This window comes from Pleurodeles waltl, chromosome 9 (assembly GCF_031143425.1).
Source record: "Pleurodeles waltl isolate 20211129_DDA chromosome 9, aPleWal1.hap1.20221129, whole genome shotgun sequence".
Taxonomy (NCBI): domain Eukaryota; kingdom Metazoa; phylum Chordata; class Amphibia; order Caudata; family Salamandridae; genus Pleurodeles; species Pleurodeles waltl.
In genome coordinates this window covers 552,390,961-552,412,537 of record NC_090448.1, presented here as the reverse complement: position 1 = coordinate 552,412,537, position 21,577 = coordinate 552,390,961, and the positions used below count along the sequence as shown (strand labels likewise).

At 42.6% G+C, this 21,577-nt stretch overlaps 1 protein-coding gene across 5 annotated transcripts in view; it reads left to right on the top strand.

The window, feature by feature from the left end:
• The first annotated feature begins 1,461 nt into the window (after positions 1 to 1,461).
• The window catches only part of MEIS3 (Meis homeobox 3), a 117,229-nt gene continuing 97,113 nt past the window's right edge, over positions 1,462 to 21,577 (top strand). Inside the window, exons 1-2 of one of the 5 annotated variants that reach the window (XM_069207488.1) lie at positions 1,462 to 2,396; positions 8,118 to 8,320. In XM_069207488.1, the coding sequence (XP_069063589.1) occupies positions 2,385 to 2,396; positions 8,118 to 8,320 (215 nt within the window). In that variant the 5' untranslated portion in view covers positions 1,462 to 2,384. Of the gene's footprint in view, positions 2,397 to 3,203; positions 3,310 to 5,684; positions 5,704 to 8,117; positions 8,321 to 21,577 lie in introns of those variants that run through there. The other 4 variants (XM_069207485.1, XM_069207487.1, XM_069207484.1 and 1 more) reach the window with 4 other exon arrangements.

Below are 21,577 nucleotides of genomic sequence, written 5' to 3'. Positions count from 1 at the left end.
TGAAACTGGGGGTGCGGGACCCCACCCAGTCCAGTCAATTGTTTCCTTTTCTAACATATTCATGCAGTCAGAATGCAATGACTCCGGGCCTCATTGAAGCCTTGGGAATCAAAGGGCTCACAAGGGCAGCATCACCTCCTCAAAGGAAGGCTTTTATATGGAAATTTGGTCAGTGGGCAGATGGAAAACAGCAGGAGAGAGTGCCAAAAGGAGCAGGGGAGAAGGGGCCTACGAGGAGGGGCGCTGGCCGTACTGGAGCGGCCGGGAAACAGGCAGGAATAGCGGTCTGAGCCGTGGGGAGCATGCATTGGTGTCCCTAGACGCTGAAGCCTTCCAAGTAGCAGTGGCCAGCATGTCCGGGACACCGCATCTGCCATAACACGGTGCTGGGGGTGACCTTTTAGGACCTCGTGGGTACACGGCATGGGAGAAAAATACAGGGAAGTCCACTCATTGGAAACAGGCAGAAATGCGACCCTCTCTGGTCTTCAGCAAGAGCAAGGCTCCAGTCCCTGGACTGTTGGCGGGCAGTCTAGAAAGTTTCTGCCAGTGTGACTATTTCTGTATGCAAGCTCAATGAAAACTGAGTTTTCAAAGCATGGGCTGAGATTTGTTGGAAGATTTTTTTTTATCTAGAGCCTTATCTGCGTCGAGACTCTGGAGGTCCGTTAGAGGCGCTCGTTGTTGAATTCCGGGCGGACTAGTCAAAGAGAGACAGTGAAAGAGAGACGTAGGTGAGAATAAAGAAGGAAAGTGGAGCAGGACAGAGAGCTAGAGAATATACAGCAAAAAAAGGGGATCAGAGAAAGAAAAGGAGATAGACGGGGATAGAGGGTAGAGACTGAGGGAGAGGAAGAGTGGGGAGAGGGAGAGAGAATGAGAGAAAAAGAGACAGGCCGCTGGATGAAGGTAGAGTTATTGGGGTAGAGTCAGGACTTCAAAATGAGAGAATTAAAAAAGAATACACACACGTGCACGAGACACGAAGGTTGGGGAAGAGGGGATCAAATAATGTTAAACGTTAAAAATGAAGCAAGCAAGAAGGAATACAAGTGAATTAAAAGGACTCCAATTTGAGTTGCAATACAATTAAAAAAGAAAAAGTGTAAGAAAAAGAAGGTAAAAGATAAATAAGCACACGTACAAGTAGAAAAATTAATGCGAAAATATTATGAATTAAAAGTGGGCAGAAGAGGGAATTAATGGAATGATGAAGCGAATACATGTGGAATGCAAGAGCCAATGAAATGAGATTCCGATAAAAGAGGATTGTGGAAATGAATTAACTGTTAGATAAAAGGAAGAATTAAAAAAAGGGGTTAAGCATTGGGGATAGGTTGGGAGGCTGGAGGACGCAGCAGGAAGCAGCGGTGCGTGTGTCTACACGACGGATCCGGCAGACAAAGGGTTAAAAGGCCCATGTACTTCCGGATGTGCTCATAGCTCAGGGCTGTGAAGCCCATAGAGGAGGGAGAGAGAGAAAGACGAGAGAGCATCCCTCCTGCACTCCCTCACACACACACAGCCAAGCACAGACATCCTGGAGGAGGCAGCAGCCACTGCCAGCCAGTCCAGAGCCTACCTCCCACAGCAGAGAGGGGGGACCTACTGGAGCAGAGAGAAGGGAGACCCCTGGAGCAGAGAGCTCACTCAGCAGAGCGAGAACAGAAGCAGGCATCTTAAGCAAAGGCAGGGGAGCCAAAAAGGAGAGAGCAACCCCAGCAGCGAGAGAGAGGACAGCAAGCATCTCCACAGCAGAGACGGGGAAGCCCCCTGAAGCAGACAGCACCCCAAAGCTGGGAGTGCGGACCCCCTTGAAGCAGATAGTACCCCCAGCACGGAAAGAGAGCCCCCCCGGAGAAGCCCAGCTACCCTCGTGGAAGATGCCTGACTGGAGCTGGTCTTCGTAAAGCCCACCTCCCTCCCTCCAAGGAGCCCTCCGCTGCCTCCATGCTCGGATCCCAGGCAGGTCCAGGTTCCAGAGTCCAGCGGGACTGAGGAAGAAAGAAGAGGGTGTTTGGGGGTCTGTGTGCCCACCCCTCCCCCTCCCCCGCCCAGCAGGCACCAGGATCATCAGTCATCCTGCTTCTGACAGTTCTGGACCCTTGATGGACAGCTCTGGCAGCCAAAAGGCAAGAAAGAGATTCCCAATCCACACCGAGGAGCGGAGCTGCCGTGCCCTGCCTGCGCTGCCCATGCCTCCTCTGCCAGCCCCGACTGCCTGCTAGCGCCGGCCAGACACCGCCGCTCCTACACCGGAGATCACACACGGCCGGGAGGGAGCTCTGCACTGCACGCTGGTGGATGCCCTGCTGCCTGCCCGGAGGATCCCCGAGCCACCCCCCTCCGCCTCTGCTCCGGTCTGGGACTGCAGCGAGGTCCCCATGGCACAAAGGGTAGGTGCTTCTCTCTTCTACGACCGGGCCCTGCCTGCTTCCTCCATGCCAGCCCGTGTGCTGGTCAGAGGCGGCAGCAGCGGGGCTCCGGGAGCCTGGCCGAGGCCCTGCTGAGTGGCTGCTGTGTGTGTATGTGTGAATGAAGGTCCCGTAGCCCCCTTAGGTGCCGAGTACGGGTTGAGGGGGGGCTGGAAACCAGGTTTTTATCTCTGTACCCCATGTCCTGTTCGGTGTCCAGGGTACCCGAAAGCTGTTTGGTGGCTCTTTGTCTAAGGGGGTGACTTTGGGATGCTTGTGGGCTCTCTGCCCGCAGACTTCCAGTTTGGAGGGTGCCCAGTGCATTGACTGGGGGTCTATTAACTTGCTGCCACGACCATTTGCCTGCATACTGACCCCATTTATTTCTGGGGTCCTTGACCTAAGATGTGTAGTTTGTGGGTTACTGAGAAGAGCTGTCTCAATGCCAGTGACCACTGAACTGACTGCACGCTGAGTCTCTAGGAGCGAGGTCTCTGGGACCCTGGCTTGTGCCAGAGTGGATGTTCTGCATGTGGTGCATTTGGGGGGCGGGTCTCGTTTCGTGGGGTCGTGTATGAGGCGGCATGCTGCCCCTGCACTGAGTGTTTATGCCTGTGGTCTCGTCAATCCGAGCTCCATGATTTGAAGCACGTGAGTTGAGCCCTTGTCACTGTGGTGCTGGCTGGCACCTGAGCCCCTCCCCAAAGGGACTCCTCAGTCCCGGATCTTTGTTTACCGAAGTGCTGACGGAATGGGGCTCCTCAACCTGAGTTGACTCCACGTGGCTATATCTGATGTACTCAGCTCCAGACCTACAGTTCTGGGGCACTCAAAGTATATAACAGGGGCTCACTGTCTCCCCATGGAGTGCTGCACGCCACCCCTCCACTGTGAGGTAGGTCAGTGGTCTCTGTCCCAGGTCTGTAGTTGAGGGGTCACCCCTTGTAGTAAGCCGTCTCCTCTTCACTTGGCTCTTGTGGTGCTGCACGTTCACCCCTCGACAGTGAGGTGCGTCAGAAGTCCTCTGCGTCACTGCCTTCTGAGGAGCTAAGTGTGCCAGGGTAGGTGGGATACCTCGCGTTACCTGTGACCCATGAGCTGCGGCAGGCTCTACTGTGTATCTAAACCTGGTACGATCGCAAACGGTCGTAGGTGCACATGTGTCTTTGTGTGTGTGTGCTTGTCTACCAACTAACTGCCTTGCGGTGAGCTTATTACGTGGAGTGTGAGTGTGAAACATGACTTTACCTGTGACCCCCCACATGGTTTCCCTTGGATCCACTGAATGTGTAAATCTGGCAAGACAGGTCATCGTCGTTGGCGCGTGTGTGTGTGTTTTTTTGCTGGCTCCACGTGTGCTCCTCGCTTCATCTGTGACCCCTTGGGCAACCCTAAAACCCCTGCTTATAAGTCCACTCCCCTGCCGAAACCCTATAAAGTATCTTTCCAGTTCTTCCCAAAGCCGGGCGCCTCAGCGAACACTGTGCCAGTACTGCCCCCTTACTGCCCTCGGGTTTCTTTTTTAGGAGTGGCGGATTATCCATGCCAATCCGCGGCGCACAATTTACCAAGAAATGTATACTTAGTTTAAGTCTCATAACTGCAAATGTATAGCGCGGGGACGGCTGCGGTTGGTACAGGGTCAGTCCTGAAGGCTACATTACTTTACTCCAAACCACCCTTCATTTGCTTAACGATTTTGGTAAAAGACAAAAGATATGACTAAGCCGAGCACAGGTTGCACTTGGAAGCCACAGTGCTTCAAACGATGCGGAGGGATTCCGCACAGGGTCCGTCCCGCGGAGTGTTCGCGGGCCAGCCAGGCAGTTCCCGAGATATTCTATTCTTGTAACTAAATTAAAGCGCGCTGCGTTTTTTACTACCAGTTTTTAACACGACCAGGGAAAATAACCCCTCCCTCTACGCAGTTTTATAAAGGGCAGGATATAAAGAGGCGCCCCTTAAACTTATATTTCAAAACTTTGCATTATTGCAGAAACCGATGCCGGGGTAAATTACTTTCCAGACTGGAAGCGCACAGAAGAAGCTTCGGCTCACACTTAGGGGTTTGGATAAAAAAATGTCGACGGAAGCCAGAGTCGGCATCCGAACACAGCCTTCCAACATTCACCGTGTAAACATAGTAATCAAAACGGTGCACCAAAGTGCCTCTGCAAGTATTAAAACTTCAAACCAACATTGTTGTTTAAGTAAAACTATCCAATATACTGAAACTCTAGTTTTAGACCAGGTGTGTTTAAAAACTAAATTAAAATTCTATACAAACTTTTTTGCATATTTATTTTTCAGTAAGAAAATTAATTTCAAAACTGCGGAGAACATATGGTGCATTATTAGGCTAAACACATTTTAAACAGTATTCTACCAAAAACAACCTGCTAGTTAAAATATATTCAGTTTGCTTCATATCTAAAAATTAATTAATGTGATTGTCAGTTTAGGCGATTGAAACTGAGAAACATAAAGCAAAAGTTTCCTAAAGCTTCTTCCCAACGCCCTCCCCCCTCGCCCCCATGCTCGGGAAACAAAATGCCGAGTTTGCCAACCTTTCAGGGCTAAAAGTCCCTATGAAAAGCCCTAATGGGGGAATGAAGCCGCTTCATTAAGCATCCGAGCGTCCCCCCTCGGAATCCAGGGTGTGAAATGGACTGGACGGGCTGATTTCAATATGAAAGTCCGTCATGAGTCAGTAATTCCGCGGAGCCGCGTCTTTTGTGTGTTAAAGAGTCGGTTAAAACTCAGGGAAGCACGAAAGTATGTTTCGTACACATTTTTGGAGCACTTTTACTTTCTCTCGGACTCCGGTGCGCCCAAATGTCTGAAAATAAGGTCGCAAACATATTTTTGATGCACTAAAGGGTCATCAGCCTAAGAGGTTTGAAAAGTAAATAATGTGTTCACACTGTGGCAGAGAATAACTTTGTAATGCCACATTAATTAGTTGCCCAAAGATGCTTAAGAGAGCAAATCAAGTCAATTTATATTTCATGGCAGTGGGAAAGAAATTACCGAACTGAGCCTGTACAGAAGGAGTAGGCTGTAAAGTTTACAAAACTGGCCGTGAAATGCATGCGTTTGGATGGACTTTTACTATTTAGTGCAAGAAAAGGGGGAAGCGTGGGGGTAATGAGAGAAATACAAACATGTAGATAACAAAAATGGAGGGAAGCAAACAGCCAAGAAAAAAGAATAAAAGCAGAGGAGACCTGGAAAACAAAACAAGGAAACGAAGACAGAGAAGTACGAAACTGAAAGAAGGAAGAGGAAAGTACGTGAAAAAAACAAAGCAAAATTAAAAAGAAAGCAAAATAAATGCAAAAATAAAACGAGATGGGCGATTGTAATAATGTAAAGAAAAATAAATAGTAAAAGAAAGAGGAAAAAGGCATTTTATAATCTGACACAAAAAAATCCTCTACTTTTTTGAGGATGACCTGCCACATTTGAAGAAGACCATTGTCAAGCACGTGTATGGTAGAGCTCTCCAGTGTATATATTTTTTTTGCCCCCATGTATGTCCGAGACTCATTTTGTCTTTCTTGATGGTGTAAATCTTCTTGATGGTGAAAGTCCTTTTTGTGTCAGCGTTTTTGTTTTTTTAGTGTGTGCTTTCTAGAGTGCCTTTCAGTTTATGCGTTTATGTTCTATCATTTATCCAGTTTCTGCAACGTTTCTTCGCTACCTGGCACTACTCCGCTTAAACACGATAGAATTGTTCAGGCATACACTGAGTGTGTCTGCATGGCTGTTTGTGTCTAGGAGCCTGCGGTAGCTTGTGTGTGTGCGGGTGCGTGCGTGCGTGTGTTCGCCTGTGCGTGTCTGCACGTGTTTGTGTCTATCTGCAGTGAATACAGGTATGTGTTTGTTCCCTTGTATATATAACTGCCCGGCTGCGTTGTGTATCTGCCTGTAACCAGCTGTACAGTGCCAGTGTTCACTGTTAGTTGTTGTGTCCAGCTGCATTGCGCATGTGAACTTTGTGTGATTGTGAACCCTTTATTTTGTGCGGATATCATCCTGTCTTGTTGTTAAGTGCCTGTAAGTAGATGTGTTTTGTCTTGCTTTATTGCCTGTGTTTGTAGAAACAGTATCTTTCTGTAGTGTACATTTTACTTGAGGTTTTGGTTGTCTTTATCTACAACGTGCCTGTTTTCGACTTGTCAGTGTGCCTTGCTCTATTGTGCCTTTTATTATGGATGTGATTGTGTCTTGGTGTAATGTGTCTGTCTTACTTACAGGTGTGTGAGTTTTTCTGCGGGGTGTTTTTCAATCACTATTTATGTGGCTGTGTATTACTATAACGTGTTCGTAAAAATGTACGAGATTGCTTTTTGCTGTAATGTTTTTGTTTCTATCTTCTGGATGTGATTGTATGTTGTGTATTGTTCCTCCCTGCGGATGCAGTACTATTTTGCTCTGTCGTGTGTCCCTGTCAGTATAGATTTGATTGTTTCATTTTGTATTATGGCCTTCTGTATGGATGTGGTTGTGCCTTGCTGTAACATGTCTGTCTTCTGGCATTGACCTGGCCTTTCTGAAATAGTTGTCTGTTTCAGATATGAGACTGTGTTCTGCTGCAATGCGCCTGTAGTTATAGAAGTGATTGCGTTTTTCTGCACTATGCCTGTTTGTACTTGGTGAACCACTGCTGGCCTGGTACCTTCCACATCAGGCTGTATTGATTTCTCGGGTATTGGAATAACCATAGTAATATCATTTTCCGGGGTGCGGTGTGTTCTAGGAGTCCCCCATTTCTAAGCCCATTCCCTGGCTTGTAGGGCAGGGTTTTGAAGTTTGGTATGACTCTTTATGAGCTGTGGGGTGCAGTGTCACCGAGTTTTCTCTTTCCACGCCCCCTTCACTCTCTGTGATACAACTGTGCTGGAGAAGCGTCGCGGCCACATTCCTTGCCCCCCCCCGTTCCTTTTGGGGCAAAGAGGATGCTTTTGGGGTTGGGCGAGTGCCATCACGAGGTGAAGCATGTTGTTGGGGTGAAGAGTCACAAGGGTGTTTGGCGAGGTTGAACTACCCATCCTAAGACGCCCCTCGCCACTTCTCAGTGTTGTTATCCCCTCCCCATGGAGGGGGCAGGACGAGGCAAGGCTGAACTTTCAGTGTTTTTCTCTCCTTGGAGTGAAGTATGATATTTAGATTGGAGTTTGAGAGGTGGGGGAGGGGCAATTTAAACTTGGTCCCAACCTCTGGGGTGCAGCGAACAGACAGTAACTTACCCCTGCCTTCCCCCTCTTTCAAGGAAGTGCATGTGAAGTGAGGGTGAATGTTTTGCTTTCTCACCTTGTCCACAATTTCTTTAAGAGCGACTGCATGTATGAATGACAGGTTGAATAAGGGACTGGGATTTTCTAGGGGTGCAGGAAAGTACTGGGAGTTTCACATCTACTTTTATGGTTCTTTCTGTAAGGAAAAGTACGTGGGTGGTTGGGACAGAATCAGTCGAATTTCAAGGGGGGGGTGGCAGAGGTATGAAACCGATCTGAGCCCCTCTATTTAAGTCCTTTGTGCCTTCTCTCGCTGGAGGAAGGGGGGATTTTGAGGAGTGATATTTCTAAGGAGGGGGTAGGAGGAATGTACGAGTGAGTGAACGAGAGGAATTTCTTGTGGTTCATATGCTGGACTTGGCTACCCCTCGTATATATCTCATTTTTTCTCCTCACATTGCAGTATGATGAACTGGTGCACTATGCCGGGATGGACGGTATCCCCCTACCGGGCTTTGGGGACCCCCATGTTGGCAGGAGTCTGCAGCATCACCCTCTTAACCAAAGCTCACCCTATGGGTCATCAGGGGCAGCGCACCGGGCGGCCATGGCCCCGGGACTGGGCAGCAACGACGGACTCAAGAGGGAGAAGGACGAGATCTATGGGTGAGCATCCTTCCATATTATGGATGACCTTGTGGGGTCACGACCTTGATTACACTCTATGCCAATAGACTTATTTCAATATTTCATATTTTGTTGACCGCTGAACAAATTCCAGCTCAAGTTATTGGGCATCGTACCGGACATCTAAGCCTGAAATAAGGGCACTAATCTTTGTTTTCATTTATTTGGCATTTTTGTGCCACATGCACTAGGCAAACACTATATAAAAACAAAGGTTGCAAGGAACCCTCAGTCCCGCAATGTTCATTGCTTAAGGATTTCATACAGTGGTGTATTTGTGTACAAGAACCATTGCCGAATCGGTCTTTTGCATGGAAGATAATTTAAGCAGACGTTAGTCATGCACAGGAGCGCTTTTGATTAGGGGCGTATATCTGTGAAATGAGCCTGGAGCACTTAGATATTTATTTAAAAGTTATCTGTTTGCAGTACCCAATGCAGACACAGGTCCTTTATAAATGAGGCTGCCAGTTTGATGTTTTTTTTATTTTTAGACACTTTCATATGTATTTATCAATTTTAATATTTTTATTTCCGTCTGAATTTAGTGATTTTATTTTGTGTTTTGTGAAAAAAAGATACTGAAGCTAGTCTATTTCCACATTCATCTACTCAACCAAGGTACGCGTGTAATTGGATGCATCATGGGTTTTAGTGAATAATAAGCCATATACAAGGTATTACTCAAATGCAAAACACTCTTGTGGCATTAGTATTTTAAAACACAATCACATCTATAGCTGTTGAAGCTTGTTAGATAAGGTTTTTAACCTCCCCAGTGTTACTCTCCACAGCTATCTGCTTAGCAGTCAAGATTGGCAGCATCAATGATCAGACCAATTGTTCCTAGTTCTCCATATTTAAAAATAGATTAAGAGAAATAGGTTGTTTTCTGACTGTATTTATCAGTAACAATGGGAACCTGCGAGGCATATTTATAAGGTACGTGAATGCAGGAGGCCCATCACATTTAGTTATTAAATGTATGAGATAATTTAAGCAGCAACCTCTGCACATTTAGATGCTAGATTCATGAGGTTTGTGCATTTAATATGCCTTTCACATTTATATATTTTATTTAGTGCCCTTTGTGCATGCTCTAGACTGAGACGTTTCAGGACATAGGCAATTGCCCAGGCCCCTTACCTTCCAAGGGGCACCTTCCTCTGTGGTCCGGATCACTTTGTGAAAATAGAAGAACCTGTATACATCCTCTTTTTATTTCCCTTGCTTTCCAACTCTCCACTGACACTGAAAAGTGTAATCTGACTAAGAGACCCCTAATGGTTTTAGAGATGGAGCCTTTGGCATTGGGCATTGGAAATAGATGATCTGGGGTGCTGCAAACCCACCCCAAAATAAACAATCTAGAGTTCCGGCGAATGAGCAATTTTGACCTGTTTGATGTGGGTTCAAAAACAGTGGTCAAATATCATGCTTTGTGTTCTGGCAAACTGCTGCTCATCTTTTAAAGCTTGGGGAGTGACGGTTTCTATTTTTTGACTGCAAAGTTTCGAGATTTTGAAATGTGAACTGCTTGACAATCTTTTGGATTCAGGCAATGTAAAAGGACAGATTGTTGGATGTCACGTTTTTCTAACAAGACAACATTTAAACACGTATAATTAAGCTGTACAAATACTTCAAAACATATCAGCCTCAAACAAAGCACAAATGGGGCACACTTTTTTGTAACTCTGAAGTGTGGTAGAAACAACGATTTATATACGATCAAACAAATCAAGATGCTTTACGTTTTTAAAGAGTTTGCTTGAACTGGTTTCCATACATTATTGTTTCTGCATCATATAGGAGTATAAAAAAACTGCACGTCTGATGCAAATTTAGTGGCCATTTCAAGAGACCATTCTAACTGAAAATATGTCTGTAAATGACAGTCCAATACCACACAATGCTTTTGTCATATATTTCTGAAAATGTGCTCCAAAATAAACCACCTTCTACATGCTACATACCTACCATTCTCTTGCTGAAAGGACTTCGGTCTTTTGCTGCACTTGTTCTTTGTGTGACGTTTGGACTTTTCACTGTCCCTTTGACGTAATTGACACAACACTGATGGCTGCATCCCTACTCTGAAAAAGTTCTGTGAGCTGGCCTTAATGGGCATGAATGAGACGAAAAGCGTAGTAGTAAACTCATCCTTTTTGTGAACAGGGGCTCTCAAAATATGCTTGGCCCAAGGCCCCCACAATCCTTAAAATGGCTCTGGCTCTAGGCCTGTGACCTTTAGATGATTAGGATCATGTGCTATGTAGATTATGCCCTACACATCTAAATATTTTAAATACAGGGATCAGCAGAAGCAGTATGCCTCACTCAATTACTGTTTTTAAATTACAGAGGTATGTCCGTACAGCAGGGCCTACATATGTAGGTGTTTTATTTATAGAGGTTTGTGCATGGCTTTGGCCTTTCACATTTAAATAGGCAATTGATGACCTATGTACATTGCATATTTGGATACTAAATTTATGAGGTATGTACATGCAGTAGGCCCGTACACATTAGATATTACATTCATTAGGTATGTACGTGCAGTAGGCCCTGTACATTTAGATGTGTGATTCAGGAGCTATGCACACGCAGCAGGGCCTGCACATTAAGGGATTTCGTTTACAGAGGTATGCTCATTCCAAAGGCGTTGCTCATTTAGATAGTTGATTCATGAGGCATGTACATTTAGTATGCCTTACACATTTACATATTTGACTTGAAGGGGTATGTAACAAGTTGTTGAGATATTTGAGAGATCACAGCAATTGTGATAGTTGGGATGTCGGAATGGTGAGTTGTAGACAGGTTAGAAAGATGCCCCCTGAACAGGGAATCTTTGAGGTTTGTCCTAAAGTACTCGAGCTCATAGGTCAGGCACAGCTTGCTTCAATGGAATTTTCAGATTCAGGAACAAAGTCAGTGAAGGATTAACAAAGTGCTTGTTCTATGATTCATTTTGGAGGGTCCAGAAGAACCAAGTCCACTTAATATGATCCTGATGTGCCGATATCATTCGCTATTCTGTCTCCTCGCATTGGTTAAGTTCCTTTTTGAAAGGCCCTTACCCCAGTACCCAAGTCTTCTTCCGCTCTGTGTCCCACCTAGGGTCAGTAGCTTTTTCACGCTGCGCAGCATGTCCATACTACTCTATGCCACAAGCCTGTTGCATGCACAGCTAAAAACAGGGTATAGGTGGACAACACCAGAGACCAGCTGCATAAACATGAGGGCATAGGTGGCTCCTATACCAGGCAGCCATCAAAACACCTGTGCTCCCATTTCCTTCAATAGTAGTAATAATATAAATTCGACTACCACTCTTACCATTATTGTTATTATTATTATTAGTAGTAATAGTATCAATAATATTACTAATAATACTACTATGATAATAACAACAGCAATAATACTACTACTAATAATAGTAATAACAATTGCTAATAACATTTAAGCACAACAGCAGCCATAATAACACAGTACTACTACTAATGCTACTACTACTAATATTAATAACAACAATAGTAATAACAAGAATAATAATATTAAAGTGCAACAGTAACAATAATAATACCAATAATACTAATACTAACACTAATAATAATAATCATGACACATATAGCAAAAACAAGAAAAACAGAACAAAATAATTAAGTTTGAGTCTACAAGGTCTAGGGCCAGAAGATAGAAAGATTTGCGAATCAGAATAAGTAATATTAGAAGAAAAAAAGGCACAGTTGTAGCCAGCAACAGAGTGAAATCTGGTTCAATGTGGGGGGACGTAAATACTCGGGGAGTGCAGAGAGGTTCACTTCCTCACAGGAAGCAAGATAGTAATAATTATTTGATGAGAGATTAGAAACAAGCCAAGAGAAAAGAAAGAAACAAGTCCTTGAAAAAGCAGCAACACAGATTGTACCTGAACGAGAGGGAGTAAGAACAAACTGCTGCAGAAAAATAGGAGGAATATTATTCAAGATAAGAGGGTTCAATAATAATATAATTCTGATATTTTAGGAAGACCTGGATGAGAATTTGAGATACTTTAGTGTTTCTGATTAAATATTTTCCTTTTTGAAATGTTAACTAGAGAGCCAGTGATGGAAGAGGGACCAGGGAGTACAGCCCTTCCAACGCAATTTAACATTTATTTTTAGGTTTTACATCTAAAACTACTTAATTTCAGGTTTCTGAAAAGATGTCCATCTTTCAGCTTTTTTTGTTATAGGGGATACATATCGGGTAACCATGTATCATGTTCCTAGAGCGACCACATGTCCTAGCAAAATCCTTACTAAAGTGTTCATCCCGTTTTTTAATGTAAACTGCACTTACTCTTGCAAGAATCGCCTTTAGAATAAATTGTAGTATCGACTTCTCACCATAATACTTTTAAGTGTGTCAGTTTCCGGTTGTTTTTATAAACACATTTTGCCATTAGTAACCAGTTGTACTGCTTTTGACAGACTGTGGCAAACACATGCGCAAACTGCTTCCAGTGCATATGGAAATATGCAGGAATCTTTTTCATTATCGGTCATTTGTAAAAGATTCGTGCAGTTACAATAAACTGATTGAAAAGTGTAGTGTATCAAGGACATTATCTAGTCCTCAATACCCATAGACATCTGACACCTATAAACTTAATTTACCCCTTAAAGCACACTTAATGTCTCAATTCCTTTGACTGTTTAATTCTTCAATGGCAAAAGGAAAGGGGCTTTGGTGACAAAAAATAATTTCACTTTATTAATCTGCCACAGACCGCTCTCCAACACCCCTGTTCAGTTCTCACCAGCTGCTATCCATTGGCTGGTCTACAATGTTTGCTTATATATGTCTGTGCTTGTTATCCTATTTTTATAACTGTTTTAACAAAAAAAGTGGCCAACAATATTAATCACATTTGAATTTGTCCCTCCTTTCGCTTCCGTCAAATCTCTTAGTCCTTTTTTTCACTTTTCCACAGAAAACATATTCAAACGTTTGGACAATTCTTGCATTCAGCAGTTTTTGCAGATGTTTTCTGGTAACATAAACTCAAAAGTACGCAGGCACCGTGGCTCGGTTACATGGAGCACGATCTGAAGTTTGCCGTAAAACACAAACCCAAAAATCCAAAACATTGAAACTTTTGGGCAGGGTCGTTATTTTGTCGAGGAAAATCTAGGCTGGCACCTAAGAAAAAACATAGAGGGGGCCAGGCTGCGGATAGCACTTTCTAATATGCTCTGTCAAAGGAGAAAGGGGTGTAAATTGGGTGAGAGGGGAAATCTGTCCTGAGATGGACCAGTTGGTTACAGCGCATCAGGTTTAAAGAATAATATGAGCAAACCAGGATGATAACTTGAGACAGTTCAGAACACAGCAGAAGGCCACGTAAAGAGGGGGTGCTGGGAAGTGTAGGAGTAGGCTCAGCCACACGTGCAGCTATGCAGTTCCTGCACATTTCTCTCTAGGATGCTTAGCTTTGGCAATGCAACAATCTTCAATCAAACTTCACATCCCATGAAAGCGCATATTGGAGGAGAGGTTGCACTGTCAGTGCTGTAAAGTACAACTGTCCAAGTCTTTATTACAAATCATTATTTGATGCTTTAAACTTGAATTCATATAGATGTTTTTTTCTTACAATTTGTTATGAGGTACAATTGTCCAGCAGTCTTCCACCATTAGTGTGCGGCTAGCACTTATCAATATTAAATATAGAAAGCACGTATCTTTCCAGGATTTTGACATTATTTCATTTATTATCTCGATATAATCATCACTATGGAACAGCAAAAAATCTTCTACCTTATTGTACACTAAATCCACAAATAAATATCTAGGAATATAATTTAGAATGGTAGAAGAAGCTAACAATCAACTGATCACTGCACTGATCCATTGAAATACACAGAGTATAACACTGGGTGTTAGTAGAACGCAAGAAAGCAAAAAGGCACCTTATCAATTCTGTAAACACTTCATTTCTTCTAGTGAGCTACTCAATGTGTTATATATATATATATATATATATATATATATATATATATATATATATACAAAACATAAACACACCCACACACATATATGCGTTGGGTAAATCATGGTGCCCCTCCCCTCCCTCAATAATGACAATAAATAGCATATTATACTTGGTGCACATACATATGCAAATTATTCCATGGCAACTTTTCATGTGTATTTGTTTTGGCGAAAACCATTTAACCAAAACCAAGATTCAAGGGGTTACATTTGTGTAGTATGATAAAATCACACTGAAGAGATATGTGAGTATTCACACTGAATATCACACTGAAGAGATGTGTGAATTTTTGGAGTGTTGTTTCCCTGTGTAAAGTAATTGTTACATGCAGTCTGTGAGTTGCGGTATGCAGTAATAAACTGGAAATGGATATTTGCACTGTAGTAATAAATGTGTAAATGCAAATTTATTAGTACTGTTGCCCTAAATAAAATGTATTATTAACCCACATTTATTTTCACTGCTTTGGCATGAAAGATAGAAAGAAAGAAAGATAGATAGATAGATAGATAGATAGATAGATAGATAGATAGATAGATAGATAGATAGGCTAGTTCTTAAAAAAGGTTCAAACTGAAAGTGTAGATGCAAAACACATCCTCACAGATTTAATTCTAGGATTTTAAGGATTTTGCACAAACATGACCGATATCCCGTCTGCTGTATTATGATCCCTTTATAGTCTATGGAGATTGCAAAACAGTGGACGGGATGTCCGTCAAATTTGTGATGGAGTATTCCATGTGCGAACGTCCAAATCAGGCTCTAAATGTTTTTTTTCTTTCCTTGATTGACTGCCAGATTAATCAAATAAATCTCATGTAGAGCTGTTTCAAAAACGTGCATGCGCTTGTCTTCCGTGTTTTTCCCATGCACAAGAAATGTCAAGGTGGCACAAATTCAAATAGTGGTTTGCAGTATATAAAAATTATAGTTTTTTTGTTATTTATTTAAGTCTAAGTTCACATCCAGGTACTTAAAGAAGGGTAAATGAGACTGCAGTGTTTTGTTTGCTTTCTGAATAAGTGAGGCTCGTCCATCGTACCAAAGGTCCCGGAAGTATAAGCTGGAAAAGTAATGCACTGGGATTGTTTACCGATGACGTCAGACACAAGCAGTTCCGCTCTGTCATTGTACCTCCCAGTGTATATGCGGTGATGCTACTCGGAATGACAATGTAGGTGGCAGGCCTATGTACTGTATGGAATGATTGTCCTCAAGTAACTAGTTTAGAGACTAATGTTTGCAGTGTATATGCAGCACGCATAATAAGTCTGTTTTGTTGTATCGTAACTATTGATTGTCCGCTCTTTCAGACTTTTCATCCATAACCTTCATTTTGCTTTGAAACGTCTTTAAAGTTGTTTATTTATTTGTATACTTGAAAGCAGCAGACTTGCAACATATGCTGTCCTTTCTCATTAAGACTTGACAGTTGTGCAGAGATTGCCTTGTCATTTGTTCCTACCCTAGTTGCATTAAAACACACATAGCACACTCTGTGCAATGGCACTGCGGCTCAAACCTGTGTCTCTTCGTAGGAAGCAGTTATGAATCCATTACATCATTGTTCCTGCCTCCATTTCAGCTTGGAGTCATATATTAATTAGCACACCTTTTCAAACTTTTTTATGTTCTTTGACCTGTCTCCGAATGTAAGTCAGTGTTGAGAGAAAAAAGTAATTTTCATAATAATATTTTTTTCATTTGATGCTGTAAAGAATCAATATTTATGCATTATAATTTTTTTCATAATGTGTAGAAGACTGAAAGGTATCAAAGGGACCTTCCCACAATGGGTTCTATAACCAGCGCCCGGAGGAGACAAGCAGAATATAAGAAATAGGGTGTAAAAGTGTTATTATTATTTTTTTTGTGACTGCAAGTTTGTATATATGATTCACATATGGTTTTATGGTAAACCGTGTAAAGAATGATTGCAATTAATCTAAATTGGCTTTGAACAAAAGCTTTAAATTGTAATGATGTGTTGATCAATAAGTTCAAAAAAAGCCAATTACATACTTGTTTTTGCATCTGAGAAATATTAAACATATATTGACCTCTGAGGGGGCACTTATAAACTGATTTACAAGTAGCACCTGAGTGTGCATTGTATTTACATTGATTTGCACTTTCCCTCTGGTGGCTCTAGAAGGTGTTGACCTGATGAGCCATGTGAATCGCTGTTTCCGGCCTCGATTTAATGTTGTTGGTTTCAGATGAATTTTGTTTAATTGCAGAACAATTTAAGCGTGTTTTGTGATTCCACCATACGATGCCACCAGTTGGGTGCCTAAGTTGTTTCCGTCATCCTCCCTATCTAAAATCTATGCAACTTGCAGTAAAAACTGCTATAAAATGCACGGCCAGTCTCAAAGTGAAACGATCAACATTTAGCACAGTATCGTGCATATTAGTAGCATCTAAAACTGGAGTAATTCTAAACCAAACAGGCACAAGAGATATAACTTAAACGACTGTTGTGCCATATAGTTTTTGAACTTCTTTGTTAAGGAAACTGTTGGGCTTTTCACTTTAATTGTAGTATTTTTTGGATAGTCCTAAAAAAAATCAAATACATGACAGATGGCAGGCATTAGGATGCACAACACAAAATACCATCTCGGTGCTAGGGCTCAAGTTAGCAAACAAAGATAAGCAAGGGTTCCTTTTCTGAACTCTCTGATTAATATCAGCACTGCTCAAGGTCATCTGAGGTACTTAGATGGTTGTAAGTGAACCATTTTCCTGTAAATTGAGCATCTGACATCAGAGGTCACCAGGTGCCGATTCAAATTTAATTCAGCACAAATTGAGGATCATTTTGAGTTTATATGGCACGTCTTTCCTCTCTAAATAGGTTAATTGACTTTTGGAGTCACCTCAAGTGTCAATGCTAGGTAATTCAACTCACAATTAAAGATTAATCAGTTATGATGAAACCATTCATTTTCACTCACTTAATTTTAGTGAATGTGTGAATTATGAAAAATAGCTCTGGAAAGTTACATCATGATGGCAGAGAAGTATAGTGAGAATGTTATTACCAGGACTTTTTTTTTTTTAAAACGTGAGAGCACATTTTCATATCATTCTGATGACACTTAAACTCACATAAAACTAAATAAAGTTATATTAGACTCTGTTGTGGTATGAATACAATGTAGGCTTTGCAATACTGTCATGTATTTTTCATGTTATCTAAAACAATGTATTTCTCAATATGGACTTTCAACCCACAATTATGCCGGAAATAACCAGTCCGATTACGGGAAGATGTGGGTTGAAATCTTACTGTTTCCACTTTAAACCTTGTTTAAAAATGAAAATAGAGGAAAATATTATTGTGGTGCTAATGTTTGGCTTACATTTGCGTCTACCTATAAATTATTATAGAGGTGGGGACTACTAGTCTGAAGATGGAGGGCAGAGCATATACGTCGAAGGCTCACAGGCGCCATTTTTATATTTCTGACACTGTCTTAGTAAAAAATGTAATAGTTAATAAACACTATAACTAACCCAATTAGCTTAAAATGAACACTCTTTGGCAACATACAATTTTAATGTGGAACGCAAACAAAACGTGTTCGGCATTTTCTATGTGCTGCCATTGACTGTTGATCAACATCTGTCATATGATATCATCATCTGCGAGCGCATGGGCACTTAATTATGGATACATTGTCCTTTTAATATTTACGTCAAAATGTTTTGCCCTTTTACATTGTAACATTTTTGATACTATACCGATTTTTTTACAATGTTTTGACATACCTGTCAGTGGTTCGAAATTTCTTTCATTGCCACTGATGAGTGAGCATGCGGAGAATAGCTCAAAAGAGCCAATATTCCAGGTGTCAGAGAGAAACCATTGACTTGTATCAGAAAATTACATGGCACATTGGTGCCTTCGTGATGTGTGAAATGTTGATTCCTATACATAACATAATTAATTAGATGTATTTGGCAGCTCTCTAAGTAATTGGAACTTAAGTGTAAGCTATGTTTTTTGTATGTAAATATTAATTTCTTGCAGAGGTTAGGCTAAAAGCTTAGATGTGCTTCCTGTGTTAAATCAGTTGAGTGGCTGCATGGATCAGGTGATGCACTGTGTTGTCCCAGTTGGAGGATGTAGCTTTTCGGACTAACAGAGAGTAGACTTTCCAAATCACACAGAGTCAGGGAAACTGCATCAGACCAGAGAGAAATGCTGCATATTTCGCATGGCTTCTTCTGACTAGAAATGACCTATGTTATTTCCACTGAAGCCTGCTGCTTCTTGGGAGATTTACTAGGTTTCTGACAACGACATCACATTGTTTCAGGGCTCCAGTGTCTGTGAGATGTACCATATGATGGCCTCTGAGGAACTAGTTTTTGGGGCAGTGGTGAGAACTCTTTACTCTTGCTTGGGCGCCAGGGAGCTGCACTCCATTATTCATTGCTTGGAGGTCATACCACCTGGAACTCAAAGGGGGTCTTCTTCTCTCTTCATCAGGTGCTAGTAGCAGAGGCTTCTCACAGGCACCAAGTAAGCTGATTCAGTGGCTGTGGGACAGGGTGCATTATTGTCATTGTGATTGAGCGCTCAGGTGCCAATGTGACCAGCAGGGCCTGTCTTGTCATTTCTATTGAGGCCCATCTCTAAATAATTTGAGGCAAGGGAAATGCGTGGCAGTACCAGCACCCTTGCCAGGACATGAGTGGACTAGTTGCGCATCACAATTATGTGCCCCTATGTTTCGAAGCTTTCAGAAGTGTGGGGTTCTCTTCCCCAGTATGTACAGCCCCAATAATGTAAACAATCGAAATGTGCAAAGCCTCATTTAGAAAGAGGACTACGTTGATTTTCCTAGTGTTTATACAGCGTTGATCTGAATAGGTGTCTAGGTATGACGTGACTCATCTAGATCACCACATTTCTGGTTGGAAAGAAGGGATTAAGGTTGTTTAGAACGGGATTGTGGTTGAGTAGCTGATACTGTGAGCAGGCATGTGGTAGAACCACAACAGAAGTTACGTTGAGCTAGAAATCCATGGAAGAACAGTATCAAGGAAGAATTAATGTGATAAAATAAATGCGTGGGGTGTGTTGTTTTCATCAGCTCATTGAGAATTTCAGTCTGAATGCTGTACATAGCATAAACGGAGAAGTATTTGACCGGATGGTGGAGACATACACCACAGTTTCAGAGGTACAGGAAATTATGATGTAGGTGGGACTATAACCTTCAAAGTGCTTACATTACAGTCTACATACATCAGACTAGGGTTAGTGATGTCCTCAGGGTTGCTTCTGATAAACGGGATTGGCTGATTAGCCATTAAGGATCTTCACAAAGAAAAGGTGGGTTCTCAAGGGTTGCTTTGTGGCTAAAGAGTGAGGTAGATGCATTCAGGGCCAGAAAGAGAGTATTTCAGGAGACCAGTGCCTAGAGGGCAAGAGAATGGAACTGGGAAGTAGAGTGAGGGAATTGCATAGCCATGAGGCAATGTTCGTTATAAGGTTGGAACAGGTAGATTGGGACACCGGGGGAGATGATTTGTGCTTGATGAAAAAAAATAAACAGGACTTTGATGTCAACAACTAGCATGGGGACCACAGCTTTAGAAGAGTATCATGTAAGATAAAGTCACTGAGCATTTGTATTTGGACTGCTCTGACTGTTAAGGTGAGGACGTTTGATAGATCCATGTGGCTGCTGCAGTTGGCCTACCTGCTAGTGGATGAGAACAGTGGCGGTACCAAGCCGATTGATGGGGGAGAGAATGTTCTGATGAGGTATGTATGAAGGAAAGTGTGTGATTTCTCTTGCCATTGCTAACCATAAGACAGTGCTAGTCGGTCCCGCATAGTGGCAAAGCAGTTGGTTATCTACTGTTGTGCTGAGGGCAGGAAAAGTGAGGTAGATTTGAGCATAATTGTCAGTAAGTGACAGGAAAAGACTAGGGAGGAGAGTTGGTGTATAGGGTTGGAAGATGAGAGGGCCCAGATGGCCCTAGAAGGTGCTCACTGGATGAGACTGGATAGAGAGCTTGAGGAGCACCACCACAGAGTAGGAGCGGTATGCTAGGGATGAGGTGAACGAAGTGGGTGCTGTGCTAATGAAGCTGTTAGTAGATGTGCTTGTTAGCATGGTGTTATGTCAAACCACATGGCGTCAAGGATCATCGGCTGGGAAAAGAGATGATCGTTTGTGCTTGACTTCAGCCAGAATCGTGGAGCTGTGGTAAAAAGCTGTGTTTATGGAGTGATTTTGGCTATGGTGTGACCAGAGGGGTGGCTGACATTGCTGGCATAAAAGAAGTGAGTAAGCCAGTGGTAGACTTGCCTCTCTCGTATTTTAAACAAGGGCTTGAGGAAGACACACAATGGAGAATGAGGCTGATGTTTCTTATGAGCAGGGGATAACTAGGGCTGTTGTGAAGAAAGGAGGATGTACAGTGACACCTGTGAGTCAAGACTGGTTAAGGAGTTGGTGCCAGGGTTTAGGCGATCTTGTTTAAGCAGAGAATAGTGTTTTCTTGTTTCTGGAGCAAAATATTCTGAGGACAACATGTCTATCTAGGATAGATTTTAATGAGCCTGGCGGCACATTCGGTGTTATATGTTTTCCAGGGTTACCCCCAGGCAGAGAATTCCGAGATAGCACTCTGGGAAGCCTGTCGCCATGCAGCATGCTTTTTGACTGATTTCACCTGAACACTTTTGCTTTCCGTGGTAGTTGTTAATAAATGTCAGTATCACTATTTACTGTGGTAATTGTATTCTGCATGTAGAATAGCTGAAGCAAATATCAAGATTCTTGCAGTTGCAACAGAGATCTGACAACTTCCTAAATTGGCTCCAGCAGTTCTTAGTTCATGTGCGAGGAACACAATCTTATGGAATGTGAAAATAGGAAATGCACGTTGAGATCCATGCAGCTTTAGAAACATTCCTTCCCTCCTCCCGCAAGCGTGGGGTCCGGTCCATCCAGGATTTTTAAAAATATATTGTGAACCTAGTCCAAGGGTAAGAGAGCGCTGTACAGGTTCAAAGGCAAGCCTAGAACCTACGAAGGAATGCAGCTAAGCACGCGCACTGTTAATGCGTCACAATGTAGTGTACAATGCTATGACATTGTACTCTGTGACTGACACACACACAATAAATATATCCCATGTAAGTATGCTTTGCTCCA